The 24,238-nt window shown below is 34.7% G+C and overlaps 1 protein-coding gene across 3 annotated transcripts in view; it reads left to right on the top strand.

The window, feature by feature from the left end:
- LOC115450848 (A disintegrin and metalloproteinase with thrombospondin motifs 16) overlaps positions 1–24,238 on the top strand; it is a 198,858-nt gene that overhangs the window by 146,472 nt on the left and 28,148 nt on the right. For all 3 annotated transcript variants that reach the window (XM_037440819.1, XM_037440815.1, XM_037440821.1), the window contains exons 4-6: positions 15,555–15,647; positions 22,310–22,445; positions 23,220–23,327. In XM_037440819.1, the coding sequence (XP_037296716.1) occupies positions 15,555–15,647; positions 22,310–22,445; positions 23,220–23,327 (337 nt within the window). The remainder of the gene's footprint in view (positions 1–15,554; positions 15,648–22,309; positions 22,446–23,219; positions 23,328–24,238) is intronic.

Raw genomic sequence — 24,238 nt, forward strand, 5'->3', positions numbered from 1 at the left:
TGGTTTGAGTTATAAAAAATAGGTATTCACATATAAAACAATAAGAAATTTACGTGAATAGTATATCATTTAATAAATAAGCAAATGACATAATCACTATAATCCTTACCTATTAACTACGTATATAGATAATTTCATCCACGAAGACGCGCCCCATTACTTTCCCTAATCGCCTAGTGTGCGTGAGCAGCATGAGTGTACACGCACACTAGAAAGGATAGCGCGACGCTGAGGCTCGTATCAGCCCCCGTACCACGCGATACCACGCAACATCGCCCCTTAAAAAGTGGAAGGGTTCGTCTTCGTGAATGAAATGACCTATAATATGTGGAGGAATTATAATGGTTGTAACTTTTATTTACTAAGTCTGACATCAAATTGTCAATTTTAAAGTGTATCAACAAGTTGTCAATTAAAAATAAAGTTTCACATACGATCTGTCAATGGTTCGTTCGAGACGAGGGGCGAGACTTTTTATAATTATCTGTCTGAATCTGCGACATATATAAATAAGAAAGTTTATGGATATTTGGATTAATTGATATTCGCAGAATAGTCGTAAAAATGATGCAGCCAATCACAACAAATTTTAATTGAATATTTGGATTTAAGTAAAGTCAAGACCGCAAATAATATTCATGTATGAAATTTGGCATAGATGCAATAGATACTGGGCCGTAGACAATATGTTTTTACAATTGTCAACGTTATGTATGGGAATAACATACGATAGACTAATCGTTAGTATATGAGATTCCCATACATTGTTTTTGTTTTCTATTAGCGGTAACGATTAGAGAAAGGCATCTTGGCATCTCCATCAGGTCACAAAAAACATAGAGAACGAACTAAGTAACACCCTCATAAACTAAATCATGCAGTAGAAAGAGAAAGCAACTGTGCGGCACTTGTCTGTCTCTTTTCTGTAGATTTCTGTAGTAGAAATTCTGAATATAAATTATTAATTATATGGCCGAACAATTCTTACATCTCTCTTAAACTTTTACATCGTTTTCCGCTTGACAACCATTTTTCTTATTTTGCTATTTTTTTTTCTTTATTCCATTCGCCAAACTACACACAATAGTCACTTTGATAATTTAAGAAAGCGCCATCTAGCGTAATTATATTAAATTAGGTGGTAACCATCAATATAAATATTGCTAATCAAGCGTGTCACGTGTACAAAACTGAACATGTATAAAGTAATATAGTCCGGCTACGTGGACGGAAACCGGATTCGAGGTCTTGCCACAAGTTCAATTGGCGACGTAATTACGTATTCAGAACTGTTATGTCTGTCTATTTGATTAGGTTAAGGTGTTAGCTTTAGTACGGAGTTGGGTATCGGTAGGGGCTAATAACATTGAAATTAACAAATTTTCTTATAATTGAGATAAAAAAAAAATTAAGTGATGTAGGTCAGTTTTGCAAAGTTAAATAGTTTCCCAAAATTAGATGAGGTCCGAAAACGGGCACTAATGTAAATCACATCTCAAGAAAAAAATGGCAAGGAAACAGCTGCGTGCAATAATGTTCATTCGTCGCAATTTCGCCTGTAACAAATTTTATGTCGTCACGATTTACATCCGAGAAACATCTGTGGAGATTCTCTCGGGAGGTTTTCACAGTACCTGAGTGTGAGATCGCGGTTTTTTACTACATTAAATATTTTTGCAGATTTTTTATATTTATATTTGTCGTAGGAGGTCGCTGGATACGGGCTGCTTCCAGTAGTCGATCTGTAAATCTTTGGGAGGGGCCTAAGACAATCTGCGGCTGATAATGATGATGATATTTATGCAATAATCGAGCAACTCTTCCATGTCTGCGAATTGCGACAATCTTGCAATAGATGCCTAGGGAGTCCTCAAAGTACAGCCCCCCTATCACCCGCCTAACTCCGCCCCTGATCTATAATTTAAGGCGTTTCCTCGCTCAACCAAGGCCGGCTGGATTGTTTCAGATTGCTTCGGCGCCCGCGCATTTCGCAGAAACTAACGCGTTCATTTACGTCTATTGACCGTCGCCGCGCCAATGAATATTCACAAAAATATATTGCATAAGAAACCTGTTGTGCTTAAACTAATTCAGATTATATTGAGATTTGTATGTATTTGTTGGTCGAGGGCGTTAATGCTGGGCAGAAAAAGGTGCAAAACGGTCATTTTGGTATCACAATAATTAATAAATACCAGTGTGAGTGGAGACCGCGTCTCGGTAAGCGTAGCGCAGGACGACCTCCGATCCGCTGGTCATTCGCAGGATCGCCGGTGGACGCTGGATGAGGAGAGCGGAGGACCGAGCAACGTGGCGCGCTCTAGGGGAGGCCTATGTTCAGCAGTGGACAGTTGTAGGCTGATGAGATGAGTGTGTTGACATTTGGATGTTTGTTGGAAGAACACGCTGAAACTGTTGAACGCGTTGAATTATTTGACATACAGAAAGGTCATATCCAAGATTAATGTATAGACTGATTTATAACATTGTGGTAAGATATATTTTATATCACGGATGACAACCGTGCACAAGTTGCTAAAACCCGCCACAGTAGCCCACGTAAGTGTGCCACGTTTCGGAATCAGCCTGTGTATTTTCGGCTCCAACAGGCCGGCATAATTGTATCGACTGTCGAGTGGTAATCATCTCTCGTAAGTCGACATTCCATTGAACCATATTCCACTTACCATCAGGTTCAAGAAGGTCACTTTGCCGCGCGCGAATAAAAAAAATTACTCCGAAAATGTAGAGTGGGATTTTTTCCCTGGAGTCACTTAAGGTAAACAGAATCACAAGCAGAAGCCAGTATATTCATAATGAGATGTATCTGAGTCAAACACGCCACGGCTAGATCTCGGATGGTTGATCTCTAGCGAATATCTCGCGACCGCCCGTGCGGCCGACTGCACTCTAAATAATCGATTTACACTAATCGATTGATTGAAATGTTGATCGATAATATTTCCTCGAGGAATTACAATATAAATTCTTAAGTAGGATTTATGTCCGTTCGATCTCTTTGAAATGTGGTATCTTTACTTAATGTGACAATGATTTGTAAAGGACATACATAAAATACATATACTTTAAACATAATATTTACTTAACGGAGCTTAATCGAGAGTAATATTTTTTTTAATTTAGCATCCAAATTATTTTTCTTAAGTCCAAAGTGTGTGATTAAAACGCTTTCAAAATAGATTAATCCAAAAAATATTACATTGATTGTCTATTGATCTAAAAGAAAAAAATAAATTGGATTTGAATTCATTCAAACAAATATTAACAAGAATACTATGAATACAACACTCTCTAAGGCCTTCTCTCAAGCAAACAATTTTGAACAATTATTCCATACATTGTCGGTACACGAGTCATGAGCGGGATTATGCAATGATTTTAGAATATGTAATTTCTAAAAGAATCAAATTCACATTACAAAAAAAAAAAATAATAATGTACAGCATATTGGTGCAATAATTGTTTATGTTATGAAGGATTTTGTGTTTTTATTTTTTTTATCTTTGGTCCAACAATAAACTTATTTCTTTCTTTCTATATTGTAGAAATATAATGATTAATTTATTTATGTACATTTTTAATATATTTTTTTTTATAATATAAATATAATATTTTATTTATAATATAAAAAATAGGTAGCCTTAAAAAAGTAACGTCAGCGCCATTTTGCTGGAACCATCGCCTTACAAGGAATATAAACAAAATCATATTATCTTAGGCGCCTTCGTCACGAAAAAGATAAATAAACTCCATTGTAAGCATTACAACACAGCGTAAATACTTCTCAAAGAATGTGTAATTGATTTGTAATTCAAAACGTCGTAAACTTGTCTTATCTATCAGTCATTCAAAATGGCGGATACTAAATCAACCGCTAAAATACGCAGTTGCGTCAAAATAATTTATTATTGTCTATGGACGCATTATGATACTCATTGTTTATGGTGCGTTTTAAATATTTATTTTTTAATTCGTTTTACGCACAAATGTTCATGAAATATTCTAGATGCGATAAGTTTGATACATATTAAATTATTTTGAAGGTTAGTCTATGGAACATAACACTCGCAGATTGTTAGTTCTGTTTATTCCTTTCTTAAAGCATATTATTTGCGTGATAAACTTTTAAACGCTCATAATTTGAGTCAAATAAGAGCTTAAAATTTGGGTTAGCTATCACCTACAATTTAATCGCAAAATAAACCGGTCTAATTCTGAATGAATTATCAAGCATTTTATTTATAAAAGTAAATTATAAATATAAGTAGTTAATCAACGTAACGATGTTATGAGTATTTTTCCAACGAGTGATAAATATAGAACGCAAGTTTATTGCGTAGGTGAATAATTTGGATCGATTTGTAGAAATAACCACTTCATGATTAATGTTTTTTTTTTTATGCAATGTTATTTTATATTTCGAACATCAGACGCACAGGTTTCATTCGTAAAATAATATTCGAATTTCAAATCACATTTTAAATAATTTAAAAATGGCTGCACATTTTCAACCTGTCCGACGATACTATATTTTAATAATACTTTTAAACGTAAGCGAAACATCTGGAAAATCCTGACCATTACTATTTTTTTCCTAAATATTATTAGGCCATTGATAATCATTCGGCATCTGAACGGCCAGAGGCGAAACTGTTTAGTAATTTAAATGTTTTCATTATAATAATGTGATTGCTTTTATTCAGACGCAAGCACTCGTGGCCGATGGATATAGGCAAGATTTATTTATTTACTTTTTGTTATACTTAATTCTAAGAATCAACATTAGTTTTTTGTTTCACAATGTTTTAAATTAATCTAAACAAATAAATTAAATAGAACAGTCTAATTTCGTTTTTTTTGCGATTCGATAATTTATAGATTTACGTGCTAAAACCTAGACACGGTTTAAAGTTTCTGTCTTTTATTAGGCTATTTAACAATACAGTTAACTTAATTCGTTATTCTTTGGCACCTTATAGGATTTTTAGAGGTTAATCATAACTGCATTTGATTCCAAATATATCACACGTGCAGACATGCAAAAAGCTGGTGTAAAATAAAATTTTATTAACCTTGAAAGGTCAAAGGATGTAAAAAAGTTGTCCCATCTGTGAAGATATATTTTAACTATCGTAGAAATGCTAATTAATAGTAAAAAAACTAATAATCACGTGGGTCACGTGACACGCGTTAGAAAAAGCATGGAATGCCAAAATATTAGTATAAATATTAATAAAATTAACAATGTACAGTCTGCCATAAAAGTAGCTGAATTAAATCAAAATTTCGAATCGCCTTTATACTTCTGTGTCCGTATCAAATATCATTTTTTTTTCAAATACTTTAAAGTAGTCTTTTCTTCATTAGATTAAATTTAACAGGGTTAACTTCATTTTAGATAAAAAAAAATGTTTTCGATTAAAGTTAATGTGCAGAAGCGTTTTGAAGTTTTGCATTTGTTCAACTATCTTTGTGGCTGACTGTACTTTTGATTAAAAATATGTGAAACATGTTTGATATGGTTTTAATTATGAAAGTTATTTTTATTAAAGGCTTCCTGTATTAGTTTTTTTAATCATTATAGTAATAATGATTTTATAACTAATAATACTTTAAATATCCTAATTAGGATTGACGTTCCTTTCGTTATACCTACGTGATAATGATGATTATACTTATATATGTTTTAGGCATATAGTAGACTAAGCACAAATTAAACGTCAAAGCAAATTAAAATAGCACTGCAATATAAAATAAATTATAATAAAGACTTTAGGAAATCCAAAGCTGTTCTTTGATGAAACATGCGCAAAGTGTTTGTCCACTTTGGCTTAACATGCGCTACCTTATAGTGAAAACTTTGCTAGAATGTGTGATATTTTGTTTTTTTAATTTTTGGTTAATATTGTTCTGTTTGTTTCCCGAATATTTATAAATAAATAAAAATAAGAAATTTAGTTAGCAGTAACTTAAATTACTCATAAATCCATCAAGGCCATCGTAGACCAAATCACTTATCATTAGGTTAAATGTAAACCTATACTGCAGTGCTAAGCTTAAAAGCGGTTTCTCAAAAAAATATCTAAATCTTGAATTTTATGTCGTCAGAAGCTTAAAGAAATACCCATCCAATGAACTTACCTAAATAACGGTATCTTGTTTAGAACTTGTAAAAAAAACTTAAAAGAGTTTCTCTATCTCAGTTTTACATACAAAACTATATTTACCAAACTTTGATTATCTCGAAATAAGGTTTCCCTGACATACCGCTTTTGCGCTTAGTGCGGCAGTATATATTATATTAATAAAATATATATAATATGATTTAGGACCTCAAGTGTGTCTTGCTTCAACACCTTTTAAAAAAACTATTATAAAGCTAGTAGATAAATATAGATGTTGTAACACAAAAGGGCGTCATGCTGTTCCAAGGGAATGTACGGCCATGGATATCGGCTTAAATGTGAGATTTGAATGAAATGTCAATAATTTATAGTTTCAAGTGCCACGCGCTGTTAATGTATTGTAAATCATGATTTTCTAATGCTGTTTTCACAGAATAATGTCATAGTGATTTAGTGACTTCATCAGTTTGAGTCGTTTAGTATAATATAATTGGTCAGATTTTTTATGGACATTGGATTCGATGTGATGACATTTTACTGATGCTATAAATGCGATAGTAAGTGTGTATGATACGCTGTCACGACAAAATAACTGGACATATTTTGATGAAATTTGCCACACAGTAAAATTGAACACCAAGGTGAAAATAGGTTTAGTCATAAATATAGCTAAAGTAAAATTATTTTGAAATTATGATTTTGACAAAGACTATTTCGTGGGCAAAGGAGATTGTACTAAAGAAATAAGAATTACACACAAATTTTCCTTAAGATAAACTCAACATAACAAAAGAAAAGAGGTGGTCAGTACAACACAGATTTCTCGTTTGGCGCTACTTTGTATCAACAAAGTTTATCTTTAGATATGGCGGGTCATTTAAATGCTAAATAAACATAATCTTAATGGTTGTAAGGCAACAAAATCTCCCATGACGAAGTTAACGATAATGATGATGGATAATCCACTTTTATATTAGCCTATGAATATATTATTGATATGATTTGCGTATATCACAATACCAGCGGGATGTTTTTGTTTGGATTAAAAAATAATTTTACGGACTGGCCACGTGTCTTTTGATCCCAAATGTCAGGATTTAAATGACATGAATAGTTTCTATGCTAGTTGGTTATGTAAATATTACAATTAAAAAAAATATCTAATAGTATTTATTTTATTTTATTATTTCAGAAACTGCCAGTTTTAATTTACATGATAATAATAAATATTTTCTCGTTATTACTTTTTACTTTCTAGAATATTTTAATTGTTAGAACATTCACGATGATTAATATGGGCATAACATTTAACACATAATGCCAAACTATAAAACAAACTTATATTCATTCTATACCGACTGAAATTTTAGCAGACTATAAATTTTATAGTCTGCTAAAATTTCAACCGTCACGTAAAGAACTTTCTTGTGATTTAAATTCCATGTAGTCCGGTTAAAAAGCAAATAGGTCACTTCTGGTCGAAGGACCTTCACTGCCCATAGACTCCCACAAAAAAGAAACTTAGATACACTACTAGTCTTAAGAATGAATTAGACATTCAAAAGGTGTGAGTTTGCTTGTTTCCGTAAATTTCGCTCGCCGTTCGAAACACAACTGCAGACACTTCGTACTGAGAGTGTTACTACCCTGATTTTTGTAATCTAATTATAAAATCAAATAGCAACTTTGAAGACGAAATGCTAAAAAAGATATTTTTGAAGATTTTTATTAATTCCTAAAAATTACGTTTAGAAGCCATTTTTCTTTAAATTTGCGAATGAGGTTAACCTATATAGTTTCGCTCTAAAAATCATAACACATATATTTGGTCATCGAATGAATCCTACATATTGGTGCTATCGTGTCTCTGAGCGCATGCGCAGCGACCAGTAACCGGCAATTATGTTGCTCAATGACTAACGATAATCGTCTATAGAGTATTTCCCGGCGGCCATTAATTTTCATACGATTTATGCGTGTGCCATTGCAATGGATATTACTTTCCGTTCCACATTTGATTGTAATTTTTGTGCTTCTTTATTAGGGCATTAATTTTAGTTGTTCTTCCGAGCAATGCATGCCGAGTTTTATGTGATTTTATGTGTTACTATAAATATAAGTTAAAACACTTTAAAACAATCATGAAATATACAGACGGAAGTGTGCTGGGACTGCTAAATTAAACTCCAAAGAACGGGAAAGAGATTCAGATATTATGGTGTGACGTCGGCGCGTACGTAAGAATAAGGTAGCAAAATATACCCACATTCAGTTTTGCTTAATATTTAAAAGTATTTACTTGCCTCATGTTTTAACAAATATTGAAGCGATTTTTGTAGAAGTATTCCTTTTTTGTTTTATTTACTGTTACATTTTATAGAGTATATAATTAAACATAGGTAACCATATTTGTAAAGAGCTGAATATATTATTTTTGATTTTATCTACAATTCGAATAATGCAGTTGCAAATTGTTGAACGTATGTTGCGCATCCGCATTGGAAACCTATTGCACGCGAAGGTATTATGATAATATTATATTAAAGCAATAAAATATAATGTCTATTTAATGACATGTAAAGCTTGAGAACGAACATCGAAGACAAAGATATATTGTGTGACCGCAACATCCTATTTGTTATGAATGTTTTTGATTTTATTTATTAATCAACGCTATACTAGGTGCAGTTCTGTGTAGTAAATATTATGCAGAGAAATATAGAACCTTAATGTCACAGATTGAGACAGATTTGTATTTATTATTTCTCCAAACTAATAATTTAGAACACAATAATTTATTATAACAATACTTAAGCACTAAATTATATTAAAGCTAGATTGCCTTCCTTAAACCAATGCCCTAATAGGGTACCGGACTCATTTTTGTTCTTTACTATTATCAAATATTTACATAATATAAATTATAAGACAGAAGGAATTATTAAAATCCGGTAAAAAATCAACAAGTTATAAGTCTTTGAATTTCGGTGGAAGGGGTAATTAACAAGAAACAGAAAAGAGACGAAATATCCACATGTGACGTCATCGGGAATTACGACGCGTGCGAAAAAAAGAGATGAAGCGATATCCCCACATCGCGCCCACTTCTGCACGTTACAATATTTGAAATATGAATTGCTCGCTCATTTTTTAACCAATTGTTATGCAGTTTTCGCAGGAGTGCTTCTTTTTCATATTATTAACCATTAGATATAGAATAATGTACAAAATCAAGCATAGGCCGGTCCCCTATTGAAGTTAAACTGCGGAATTTACTCTACAATGAACGATTAACAAAGTTTACATTTGCTTATACGTAAAGGAGTTATATGAATAAAAATTGTACGAAAACTAATTATTATTAGATATCTTTTCGTCTCGAGTAGACCATTAACTAATCGTATTGACATTTTTTGACAATTTATTTCACTTTGAAAATGATAATTCTCGTCAGACTTAGTAAATAAAAATTACAACCTTTTTTGTACATAATAAATTATAATTCCTTCGCATACATATTATTGTATATGTCGTTTACCGTCCGCTTTAACGGTGATGAAACATCGCAAAAATTGAACATGCCTACGAATTCTCCATAAGAATTTCCGATTATATATGAAATATGACAGTCTGTGCCAACATTGAAGTCGAGCATAAACCCAAGATTTTTTGATGATATATGAAATCTGTACTAGAGCAGCATAGTAGAGTCGGGCGTAAACCCTCTGAGAGGAAGAGCTCCGTGCCAAGCAGTGGGCTTAGAATTACAAAGCGTCTATATTATAACATATCTATACAAGATATTTTTTTTTGTTTATTATTTTATTTATTTTTATTGCGAAATACTAAATTAACAGTTGTTATGATACAATTTGATTACCTAAGTTTTTTTCTAAATAATTAGAGAGTACTTATTATAATTCCACCACCACACATACATCAGCTTAGCCTGTTTTTAGATCATCGATTTACCATCAGTGTTTACTGAAACTTGACCTGATCTAACTACTCTTTAGCTCCAATATGCAAGGCAGTTCACCAAATTCAATATAAACATGGCTATTTTCAATTCAATAAAACAACAAAATATACTCATCAAAATTTAGGTATCACTAAAATTTATTTGCAGTAAAATAAATTATGGTTTGATGTTGCAATTAATAATTTGTCCTTAACTTTAAAATTTATTACGACTATTTCGCAATAAGATACAATCAAGACTAAATCTTTGCGGGGTAGGCACGTAAGAATATTACATCATTCTAATACAAGGAAGGTACTTCTTTTACGGCTAGTAAGAGTTAGTACTACGGAAGTAACTCTATACTTGATCGAACGGGAACAAATATTCGTTTGAATTACCCTTTGTTCTGGAATTTTCAATAATTTCATAGTAATATAATTTTTTACGACATTGTTTTTGTTTTTGTTCTTATGTCTAGGGTAGGCTGTTCTTGCGAGCTTCTGTTGCCCCCCCCCCCCCCAGGACTCTGCGTCCGTGCAGCGACCAACCATCTGTTACAAAAAATATTTATCGTGAATAAATGCATCAAATGTGTAGGATACTAAACTAATGGCCATGTTTGTGTAACGTCAACAGCGCCTTTATTCTCGCTTTACGACATACATGCCGCAGTAGGCTAGTAACTGCTTCATTTGGGTAGATGAATTGTGTGCGCGCTGCAACACCGCTCTGAGGTCCCGGATTTGAATCCCGTGTTAGGCAGCGATATTGGGATTTCTACTCACTATTACCTAGAAGGCTGGAATATGTGATCGACATATCTATAGATGCCGCTATCAGATGGGACGGAACAAAAAAGTCTAAATATAGATGTTATGGTTGCACTACTGCCTATCCCTTTGACGATAAAGGCCTGAATGTAGCAAGTAGGTTTAGTGTGACCTCAATGGTCACCTTACGCAGGCATGGGTGCGTCTGTCGGAGCGGCGCGGTCCCACGTTCTAACTCGTTAATCAAAACGAATTGAAAGGTATACTAATTTAGGACCAGTCTTTGGTCATCACACCTTTTAAAGGTCGAAAGTATCTTTTGGAAAATATCTGTTACCGAGTAACCTTTGAGGATAGTTTAGTATAGAGAATTTAGTTGCATTTGCTTTGATGTAACTAAGCAGGTTTTATCGAAACTAGTTTATTATAAATGCGAAAATTTGTGAAGACGTTTGTTAGTAAATGCTATAGCTTAACGGATTAGGATGATATTTGGCATGGAGATAGATTGTATTTATTATCCTCGAAGGAATAGGCAGAGGTGTAATCAGTTCACGCACTTTTCACATGTGTTCCGTCCAATAAGAGGCGTACCTAACGCCACATCGGAATCTAATTTCTGGCCGATCTGATCCTCTACTCGCCATAAGTGTATTCATTGCTGGGCTCTGGTGTCTATTACTGAAAGGTCCTTAGACCATTATATATATTGAATAAGAAGATTTAAAACACTAACATTATTAATCTAACCGGCACCTTTTGGAATTACCAGTATCGATATCATAGCAAAAAAAACATAAACAATGACTTAAACAATCCTGTATACAAGTCGGAATCTCCGTTTGTTATTTACGTGTGCAAATATGCGAATCGTGTGAGATACGCATCGTCCTGTGACTGTAAAGGTACATCAACCGCGGATGTACAGATTCGTATCAGTCTTAATTGTTGTCCTTATATACGAGAACATGTTGCAAGATGCGTGCTGATTAATTCAATCCACCCACATATACTGGTGGTATTTTGCTGCCGGATAGCGACCACCGTACACAAGGAGTTAATAGCCATAGTGGCCCACGTAAGTGTGTCGCGTTCCTGGATCAGTCTGTGCATATCCGCTTCCAACAGGCCGGCATAATTGTGTCGACTGTTAAGGGGTAATAATCTCTCGTCAATCGGCACTCTATTGGACACAACTTCACTTACCTTCAAGTGCAGTGAGGTCACCTTGTCGTGTTCGTTAAAAAGAAATACTTTTCAGCAATATGTGTATTTATTCGCTTGGAAAAAAGGGTTATCGCTACCATCAATCGGAAAGTGACTGTAACGGGTACGTTGGTCTCACTGGTCTTACGGCTCAATGTCGACACTCGGGAGTATAACATCTTGCGAGCGAGAATTGGACCGAGTCCCTTACGCTCTTATATCATACACCGTCATACCAACCAAAACCGCAGTGGCCTTCTTCAGCGCATACGGGAGGGCTCCGTATGCGCCGCTGTAGCTGCGCAGAACCGTCCCTCATGTGCTCATAGCCTTACCAAGAAAATGAGAAACCTGCTTTGGGCGCTACTTTTGTTTCGTTTTAAAGTTAACGTTGTCAGTGCAATAAATTAGTTCCATATTTTACCACAACATGAGAACGTGGTGTAACACCCGAAGAACAGTAACACAAGCATCCCATTCTTTTATGTGGACGAAGCCGCGAACAAAGGCTTGTATAATATTTTACTGATTTTTTCGAAATGTTTTATAAATACGTGAATCAGATGGTAAACCACTTGATTATTTCTTAAACAAGGTATTCTAAAAATACCGTTGATTGTATTCATTGTTCCATGGCATTAATATCAGTCCCGTTTTATATACTCTCCCACTGCTGAGCACAGGCCTCCTCTACTACTGAGAGGGATTAGGCCTTAGTCCACCACACTGGCCTAGTGCGGATTGGTAGACTTCACACATCCTCAAAATTCCTAGAGAGAACTTCTCAGGTATGCAGGTTTCCTCTCGATGTTTTCCTTCACCGTTAAAGCAAGCGATAATACACAAAAATACACACATAATTTTAAAAAAGCAATGTTGCGTGCGTGCCCTTCTATTTTGAACCTGTAGATATTCATCTCGGCAGCCCGTTCCATACCTAAATAGGCTATCACTGTTATCATACAATATAGCATATATAATATATACTTATAGCATCAGTGCACGCATTTTTTTTATTATTTATACATATTATAAAACAATGTCCCCTTCTCTGTCTATCTGTATGTTAGTGATTTCATCAAAATCTACTTAATGGATTTTTATATAATTTGTTATGGAGATAGTTAAAAATTTTGGGAAGGTTATATTTTATCCTGGAAAACTTTTTCACGCGAGCGAAGTCGCGAGCAAAAGCTTATATATTCAAGGAGCAACATTTCTAAAGGTCAATCAGATCGAAGCCTGATTGCATTAATGTATAACATATTTTTTGTATTGTTATTTGTAAATTATCTTAACTAGAGTCTAGTAAACTTGTTATACACCCCGGAAATATCAAACATTTTTACAAATCAAGATGATATCATTTGGGTATTTCATATCAAGATAACTATGAAATATTTTACTGAAAATTCTTTAAATAGTTGCGCGCAAACTTTTTATACCATATTGGTAATTAGTATTTTAATTGCTTATGTTAAATATACGTATAAAATTATGAGTATATTTTTGTGACTTCCTTGGTGGTGTAATTGTATTGTATGTGTATGACACCGCACTGAGGTTTCAGGTTCGAAACCCAGGCAGTGATCTTGGGATTTTCTGCTCATGATCAATCAGCCCGGAGTCTGGAATTGTATCCAATATGGCGATAGCACGCCTTCCACACCAACGAGCACACTTGATAAAATTCACGTCGAATTGATAACCTCCTCCTTTTTTTTGAAGTCGGTTAAAAAAGCGGGAGAAGCCCAATTCTTTCTACTTTTTCGGGAATAAAGTCATTATCTGTGTTATTATCATAATTTTAGATTTCTTTTTTTTACCCAAGAGTAAGTAGTTGTTGCCTGTTCAGCAAATAGCAATTAATTGAATACTATTTCTTTTCTTTCTTTGAAATTTTATGCAATATTGTTATTTCGTTGACAGTCCTTACCAAATAAATTAAATATAAAATTGACGACCGCATCGCACTGTAAAACGCAAAATTCTCGTATTTTATTCCAGTAAATTAAAGAATTAAAGAATTATAAAATACTTCCAAATTGATAACTTTCACTCCATAACATAATGGGATATAGAATAAAGCCGATATAATAAGGTCCAATATGGCAGTAATAGTTTTATGAATGCATTTAACAACACATTTGGCCATTTTCTTTGCTTTATACAGTTATTGAATTTAAACTAATTTTCCGGATTCTATCGCGGTTTTTTGTATTTCATTTTTCTCCCGACGTTTCGAAGACTTTGCAGCCTTCATGGTCACGGGGGGGACGGTTACTTTTCATGTCAAAGGAAAATATAATATTCTTATGAATATCAACTTACAACATGATTATACGTGTTTTAGTCTTTATGTATTGGAATTCCCTACGTTTGTTCACCTACGTATGGTCAATATTTGCCTTTTTAACGCTTAACTAAATATTAAACACGCTCACAGTCAAGTAAACCTTGAAACGGCGCCCTTTTTCCAACATCATTTGTGTTGTCCGTGATCTATTTGGAAGCTGATTCTAAATTTGAATTCAAATCGATTGATTTTTTTTCTCTCTTTGGCAAGGCGCGGCTTAATCGATTGGTTATCGTCTCAATAATTATACTCAACATTGCTTTTGTATTGTAACTACATTATTGCAAGATGTCTTTTTTTAGCTTCGCAATTTAAAAATTATTTTATTCTTAATATTATGTGTCAATTACTCAGAGGTAATGCTATAAATAGTTCATTTCTAATGGATGCGGCATCTATTAAAATTTTAATTCTTTTAAATTTTTGGCATCATTTGCCCGGATATAGAAAAATAGCTCGAAACACGTCACGATAATATTATTGATAGAATCTATGATATGAATACATATTCCGACATTCAAACGGTCATTCAGCTCACGAACAAGTTCGTTCCCACGACGTGTCACGCTTTATGACAAAATCCATGTGCATTCGAATTTCAAACAAATAAATTTACTTGTCCAAGATTTAGTAACTTTACGTCATTGCTCATTTATAGTTTTTTTTTTTTATATTCGATGTTGCAATTTCAAAAAAATGTAAGGTGACATTGCAAATATAACACGTGATATCACTGAACAGCCAATTAAATTATGTTTTTTGTTGCATACGTTTTTATTTAATTGCAATATCTTTGAACCTCTTCGTAGCTCATTGTTTCCTGCTTATGCTAGTTTGTTTTTGCTTGTCTGTTTGTATAAAATATTTTACTATTTAAAATAAGTTTGAGTATTTTTTATTTATTTACAACAAATAAAGTTACTGCAAAATACAGGATCATTTTGATGTTGGACTAATAAATGAAACCACAATATCGTCTTTACCTTTGCTAATTTGGTGCACAAAATAATTTATGAATAACGAATATTTTCATTAAAAAAAAGCTGGTTTTATTCTTCAGATTTGGATTTGACCTAGAAATATTTCTTCTCATAAATGGTTTGTTTCTACAGGAAGACGAAGACCTTGGCGACTTGTATCAGGACGAAGAGAATGGAGCCGCGTTGCTGATCAGGCGGCATCCGAAACACGGGAAACTTATGGTGGTGAGTAATACTAGTGTAGACTTGTTGATTCATAATATAATAATACCAGCCCTGTATTATATACTGCTTTACTGTTGGGCCTCCTCTACTACTGAGAGGGATAAGGTTTTAGTCTACCATGCTGGCCAAGTGCGGATTGGTAGACTTCATACACCTTAAAATATCAGCCCTGTATTAGATACTGTCCCACTGCTGGGCACGGGCCTCGTCTACTACTAAGATGGATTAGGTCTTAGTCCATCATGCTGGCCTAGTGCGGATTGGTAGACTTCACACACCTTCAAAATTCCTTTTAGAGAATTTCTCAGGTTTGCAGGTTTCTTCACAATGTTTTTCTTCACCGTTAAAGCAAGCGATAATTCACTTGTTGATTATCTCAACATATTATAAAACCAAGTCTCCTACTGCGTATATCTGACTGAATGTGATAAACTCAAGAACTACCAACCGGATTTCGATTAAATTTGGTATGGATGTAGTTTGAAATCCTAGGAAGGATATAGGCTACTTATCTTCAGGAAAAACTGTTTTACGCCGGCGACGTAGCGAATAAAGCTAGTGTATTATAATCTGAATTAGCTGGTGACTATAATATACATAATGCACTTGGTTGACAAAATATTTTTTAATTTACCCTAAAACTTCCATTGTTGTACCTTTGCTAATGTCCTTTGGTTTCCTTAACAGATCTAAACTAACATCAATCCTTAAAAGATCATAATTCTTAGAAATAAAAATAAAATTGTTGTCATAAACCCTAAGATAGAAATCATTTTCCTCCATGTTTATTTCGTCCATTTTTCCAAAAACCTTACCTTATCTTACTTAGAAATTTGCAAGGTTTATATACAAACACTAGCTTCTGCCTGCGGCTACTCCCCCAGGACAATTTTATCCGAGATAAATACTATCCCGTGATAATAAAAACGTGTAGTATTCAGGAACTTTGGCTAAAGGTCCATATAACCCGATTCCTTCCTGCTTCCCTTTATTTAGAATTTCTGTAGAATCTAATTATCATTAGAACGAATAGGCGGCGATAGCCTAGTTGGGTGTGGAACGGACTGCCGAGACGAATGTCCGCAGGTTCTAATCCCAAGGGCACACACCTCTGACTTTTCTAAAATCATGTGTGTATTCTTTGTGAATTTATCGTTCGATTTAACGGTGAAGGAAAACATCGTGACGAAACCTGCACATCTGAGAAGTTTTCTATAGGAATTTCGAAGGTGTGTGAAGTCTACCAACCCGCACTAGGCCAGCGTGGTGGACTAAGGCCTAATCCCTCTCAGTAGTAGAGGAGGCCCGTGCTCAGCAGTGGGCAAGTATATAATACAGGGCTGTTATTATTATTTTATATTATCATTAGAGCGATTTGCAGACCGCGTTCATGCGAACCTATATGTTGTGTCGGGTACCCCTTCGGAAAACTTTACCTTTCGCCACTGCTCAGGAGTGATATAGCTTCCTATTTTTGAAAAAAAATCAGAATCGGTTTAGTAGTTCCTGATATTTTCGCTTTCAAATAAACAGACTTCAACTTCATATATTGGTTTAGATTGGTGATTCAAAACGTTTCTACGTAGTCCTGCGACCGCAAAGGTTATTCAAAAGTACTCTTGAACAAGTCCTTTGCGCTCATTACGTGCCCTCATATAATTTTGAGTACACGATTTTTCCTTCTTTCAAAGTTTTTTTCATAATAATGTGTATATATGTTATAAACAGCTCTCTAGTGGCACGATAAAATTGAGACAATTAGCACAATCGGCTTTAATATCGTGTTAACATCTATTGAAGTTTGTCGTCTAAAGAATGGTTCATAAAATGTTCTATACGTTACTACTGAAAAAGATGTCTTACACTTCTTGCACATGTCATTTTATAGGTGTTTATAATAATAATAAGTTAGAAACTTAAAATTCGGCTAGGAGGGATTCATGTTTACAAATACATGCGTAATTACGACTGAAGCATCCCAAAAGCTTTACTTCTAAATATGTTTACAACCTTTGTGCTTTATTACTAAGATAAAATAGCGTTGCATTATCCTCATTACTGGCTACATTGTCCTTTAATACTAAATACCAGAGCGTATTCAAAATGCTCAACTTTACAATACAGAAAAAATTGATACAAACAGTTTAAAGTTAAAATCAATAAACAATTTCTTCAAATAAAAATGAGACGTTAATAGCAGTTTTTACCAACTTTCATTTAAACCGAAATACGAACGCCGATACAAAAACTTGTTATTACCGAAAACAACTGTTTTTATTAGATATTAGAAAACAATTAAAAGAAAACTAAGACGCGAAAGTCTAATTAATCTATCTTTAGGACTAGGAGATCAGGAACGTTCGAAAATATAAAATGTTATTAGGTTAGGTTAGTTTCTGAAATGACTCGACAAATAAATTGCTTATTTAAAGATTTGATATATGAATGAACATCCGAATCTTTTGTCTGCCTATAAAACTTTATAGCATGAGAGTTTATAAATGTCACCCTAAAATTCATTGCTCAACTAAATATGTGCCATGTAAGGATTATAAACATAGTAATTAGTGACCCACATAAGTGTGTCGCGTTCCGGAATCAGCCTGTGTATATTCGGTTCCAACAGGCCGGCATAATTGTGTCGACTGTCGAGGAGTAATCATCTCTCGTCAGTCAACATTCTATTGGACCCCCCACTTCACTTACCATCAGTCGCAATGGGGTTACTATGTCAAGCTTGTATATAAAAAAAACTCGGGTTTATTAGAGAATTCACCGCCATTGGCTTCCGATGACGCGACATGTTCGTTCCACCAATCAGAATGTGTGAACTCCGTCAGTAAAATGCGCAAGCGGTGAAAATCTGAGTAGTAGTAGAATTGTCTTAGAGTGAAAAAGGGCAACGTTATGTAGTAATGTTTTTGCTAATTTATATTTTATACTATTTAATAAAGTTATTTTGCCTTTGCAATAGTTCCACTTAGTTATTTTTATGTACAAAAATATCGCCTTTTTGTCAAATACGGGCGTAACTTTACCTCCAATGCAAAAGGTATCCAAGTTTTTATAGAAAGAGTGACATCAGATAGCTTTTTTAGATGCCAAAAAACCCGAGAGGCATCAGCTCTAAAAGCATCATAGTTCTTCTAGTCACGTGCGAAACTGTTGGACAGTTTATGGCTAACGATATGCGATACGTGCCTAATCCTGTCCAACCAACGAGATTATTTTTAGCCTATAAATTCGATGTTGATTTCATCGTAATATCCCACAACCTATCTTCGGTATAACTAGAAATTTATCCTCAATAATAACAGAAGATGTTAAATGGTATAATAATATCATTCTTGTATTAAATACTGTTTCACTGTTGGGCACGGGCCTCCTCTACTACTGAGAGGGATTAGGCCTTAGTCCACCACGCTGGCCGAGTGCGGATTGGTAGACTTCACATACCTTCGAAATTCATATAGAGAACTTCTCAGGTATGCAGGTTTCTTCACAATGTTTTCCTTCACCGTTAAAGCAAGCGATAATTTACAAAGAATATACACATAATTTTAAAAAAGTCAGAGGTGTGTGGCTTTGAACTTGCGGACATACGTGTCGACATTTCAACTTATTAGAAATTGGTAATAACTTTTGGAGCACAAATTTGGTTCTGATGACTGGTCTATAATGAAGTATACTGTTTAATGTCTTTGGATACTAAAAAGTTAAATCTGTGGTTCGATAAGCAATTTGACGGAAAATATTATTAATATTACCAATAAGCCCCAAATTGGGATAAGGTTAATACATACTAGAATTAACACATGTGACCACAATGCCTCTTATCGGCAGACAGCAGACTGTTTGGCGCCAATAATGCCGTTCCGTTACACTGTGTTATTTATTTTATGTACTAATTTAATTAAATAATACATTTATGAATGGACCACGGCTCCTATTCCAAATAATTTTTTTTACTAATTTTGTTTTTTGCCTCATTTAGATGGATCAATTATTGCCAGTAAGAATCATACGAAATTATTGATTAAAAGCTATCACGTTTAAATATGCGCAACGGCTTGGTAATTCTTACCAACGTTGACATATAAGAGTCTTGACAGTTATTCAAAAATCGAATATTTTCTAGCAATAATTGATCCGGCTATATAAGGGTTCAAGTAACACAGCTCGCACTAAATAACAAGCCGACAAGCTGTATGGAATGAGTAATTTTTTTTCTTCGTATTTAGAGGACAGCCTATAGTTTTACAACCATACTGCCTAGTCTTACGTATTGGAATGAGTAAAATCCAAAATGACATTACGTTTCACATTGTATAACATTGTACCTGTGCCAAGACAAGGCTCAATAGAAAACCATGAAAGAATATTAAAGCGCAACGTTAAAATTCACACGACAGATACATTGCGAATTGACACAGTACTCACTAATTAATGATAATACGGACTCAACACAACGCGTGTGTTTGTGTGTGTGTATGTGTACGCCCTTGTGTGTGTGTGTGTATTCTTGACGGTTGTGTAATCGTCCTTATTCCACTGGCACGGTACACCGACACGAATTGCATTACTGTTTAGGATATTGACAATATTACCTTTGACGAGGACGGATATATTAGACTTGTGGAAAATGAACTTAGTAATACCAGTAAATGGGTATGTTTTAGATAATTTTAAAAAAATAATTATTTTGTGTAGCGTATGCGTCCATGATGGGTGCCGCCAAGATTAGTTTTAGGGATCTGCACTTACGTACCACACTACATAATATCATAAAGGTTTTTATTCAAATTCAAATCGCGCGGGTTTTTGAAAATTCTCTATCTATCTATATATATAAAAATGAATCCCTATTTCCATTGGTCACGCCATCACGCGTGAACGGCTGGACCGATTTCACTTACTTGTTTTGGTGTGTTTGTTATTGTCAGGAGAAGGATCTTATGAAAGAAAAAAATAAGGAAGTTGAGTGGAACGTGAGAAAATTTAAGAAAAATTAATTTCAGCGTTTGACAGAATGCGCGCTACATATTCATAGTTGACAGGCCATCAACTGTCTGTCGGGTCAACTAGTCATAAATAAATCTTTGTGGTCGATAGTTCACATTATTGCTGATTTATTCAGTGACGTATTTTTTAATCCATGCATGGGCAGGGGGGTGCACGTGCACCTAAATGCACCTCCCTCCCGGCGCCCATATATACTTCCACAATCACCTGTGTTAGGGAACAGTGATGGGTCTTTAAATTGTTTTATCGAACCGACAACAGACACGCCAGTGACCTTATAATGATACCGTGATATAGAGAATACTAAAAACTCTGAATTAACTGACTCAGCTGAGTCGACAAATAATTTGTAATATGAAACATTGATATCAAGCGATTATAATCATGCAGGTTTTGAGAATTGACAACTTATACAGAAAAAGACTTGTTTTCCACTACTGTTTTCCGGTTTGAAGGACATTGTAGCCAGCGTAATTACTTAGTGTTGTGAGAATTAACATAATGTTTCAGGGTGACGAGGGCGGTGCAATAATACAATACAATACAATGCAATGCAATACAATGCATTACAAAACAATACAACTTCTCTTTATTATAATAATTTTAAACATAAAATAAATAAAATTATTATAATTTCCGAAATCTATGGTGTACAATGGGCGGCCTTATCACTACAAGCACTGCGCAGAGCTTTAAAACTCAAAGCTCGGGTTGTGTTGCTACTGTTTGTATGGTTTAGGAACAGACGAGCAGTTTGCTCGTTTCGCTATTCATTAGTATATAAAAATATGATAGGAAGTATTGCAGTTGATCTAACAGACACGCAATGTCAATAAATAAACTTTGTAAACTATTACATCGTAAAAATCAGAAAGTGCCTTTTATCGGCAACAATGTTGCGCTATGTTACGTCATAATGTGCCTTATAGATCTATGTTTCGTTTGGATAGACATTTTATGGTTGTTATTAATTTTACAAGTGCTTAAGGTGTCGGAATAAATGTCTGATTTTATCAAGTACATTATGGAGTGTTTATACCTATTTTGGTTACTTTTATAGGGTCTTTCTATCGGATGTCAAATGATGTATATACCCTATGTTGAGTATACGGTGATAGACCACCACATATGAGAGTCCGGGATTTACAAAGATAGGTAATTTATTCTTGCCCTATATGCGCAATTTAAACTCATATTCTCGAGGCTATTCGACATTAAAAAAAACTGCTTTGCTATAGAGGAAAGTGGAAAATTAATATTTGCCACTCTTCCCTATCATTCTATTTGACTAATTTCGTTGCGGGATTAAGACCAATTAGTTTTCCCTGAGACTCGCCGAGCTTCACCGCTCGGTGTCATAAAAAGCTTGCCATTGTTGATTTTGGCTTACAGGACTTGTAGTTGGTGTGAGGGCGGGAAAGTCTCTAAAAAGTCATAAACAAATTATCGCTTTTGTGTTATTTGAAAATTACAATTATTTAGGAAATAGCAATCGTGAACTCTCGTTTCACAGCCAGATACAATCTCTTAGAGGTATTCAAGATGTAGGCATGTTTCTTTCTTCTCTCCTCTGCTGTTTAGTAGCCATGGTTCTTTCTTATCCCCTTTGCTTCTGCATATTGAACCATATGTTGTTGCAGGAAGGTTCAATCGGTCACGACCTGGTGATCCGTCCGATACCGGACTCGATGACGGCTGCGGTGCAGGACGACGAAATGTTCATGGACCCGTCCAGCATGGCTGACATGGTTTCCATCGACACCGGCCTGCCGATATGTAAGTATTTATTTATTTATGGCACTTCATACAAAACATGTAAAGGGGGACTCAACTCAGTCAATCTGAGGTGGTGCAGAGATAGAAGATAGTAGGTGCACGTCAAGTTGCCTAAAGATGGCGGTTTGGACGGAGACAGGCTGAAAACAAATAGAAGTGAAAACTTAAGTGATTTTAAGTGTGTCTTTGTTTTACCCAGTAACTGACATGCATCAGCCAGTGTAACTACTGGACATATAAGACTTAACATCTCATGTCTCAGGATGGCGAGTGCAGTGGAACCAAACAACACTTTGTAATTCAAGGTGTTGGATGGTGTCTACTGGTTATGGGTGGTCGTAACACTTACCATCAGGTTAACGGCAAGCATGTCTCGTCATTCAAAGCAATAAAAAAACTGACGTGCATTAAAAACTATTCAACCCTATACAGGAATCCTTTGTTGTAAACGGCATACGTTATGAACACAGATGAGTAATTGTGGGGGCGATTGAGCGTATATACGAATTGAACGCTAGTGTAAAGTAGCCACGTGGCATATGTAAGCCAATAGACAACGAGCATCGGTTTAGGAACCAATCACGCGAAACATTGGCGAGTTGGACGTTAAATTGACCAATTACGAGTGTGCTCACGACTCGTGCCTCTATCAACACCTTTTCTGGTTCCTAATGTATATAGCTTAATTTTTTCTATGTATTATAACATTTACTATATTTGATAATTTGGTAAGTATCACTATCTTCTATCTCATCGCGCTTTATGAAATTCCAGTAAAGAGAAAGCGAGAAGAGCAGCAGAGACTCCAGCGGGCGCTGAACGGCGCTCACCACGTCATCATCAAGCGGGATCCGGCGCAGATCGACCACTTGAGTGACTACGGTGAGTTCTTACACAAACTTATGTTTTAGGTCTCAGATGCATGCGAAATGGGTGGAAAATTGCTACTGTAATTGCAGGTAATTTGAGCTATAGAATCTCAACTTTGGAAGTAAACTAGCTTTTGCTCGCCGCTTTGGCCGCGTGAAGGAGTTTTCCGGGATAAAAGTCCCGCTATATATTTTGCCGGGATAGATAGCAGCCTATATCCTTCCCAGGGTATTAACCTATCTCTATATCGAATTACATTAAATAACACACAGACAGATAGAAAAAGGGGAGTTTGTTTTATAACATGTAGAGATATCGAAAAAATCCAAGAAGCCAAATTTCAATTAGTAAGTTTTGAAACTGTCAGGATCTCAATGTACTTATAAGTAACGGAGGATTCTGACTTATCCAGGGCCCGCTTATCGAAGTTTTACTGTATGTGATTTCATTCAGTAGCATAATATCAAAATGTTTAAAATGCCTTAGGATTACAAAATCTTTGTTTGATATCAGTTACCATCGGATTTTGCAGCACATATTGTATAAATATCTCATTACTGTAAATAATTACACAGTAATTCCTTATACAAGATTAATAAACTTATGCAAATACAACGTTAAAATTAAAAACATTATCAAATATTTACAAGACCGTCTAAACGGCAACCAGCGTAATTTCCTCGACAATAATTTTCATATACAGGAACTAATTATGGCATGCACTGTGTATTTTTACCGTCATCCAACGTGTTTTCAAGCTGTTTATTATAATATATAAATCAATTAACACGTACAAACATGTTAATGATTAATTGAAACATGTTTGCGGCAAAGATGATTGTCTAATGGATTATTTATTTGTTTTCATCTGAGTTTATGAAGGTGTGGTTGATGAGTAAGTGCTAATATGTTATAGAATGTTT

The sequence above is a fragment of the Manduca sexta genome, chromosome 4 (genome assembly GCF_014839805.1).
Source record: "Manduca sexta isolate Smith_Timp_Sample1 chromosome 4, JHU_Msex_v1.0, whole genome shotgun sequence".
Lineage (NCBI taxonomy): Eukaryota > Metazoa > Arthropoda > Insecta > Lepidoptera > Sphingidae > Manduca > Manduca sexta.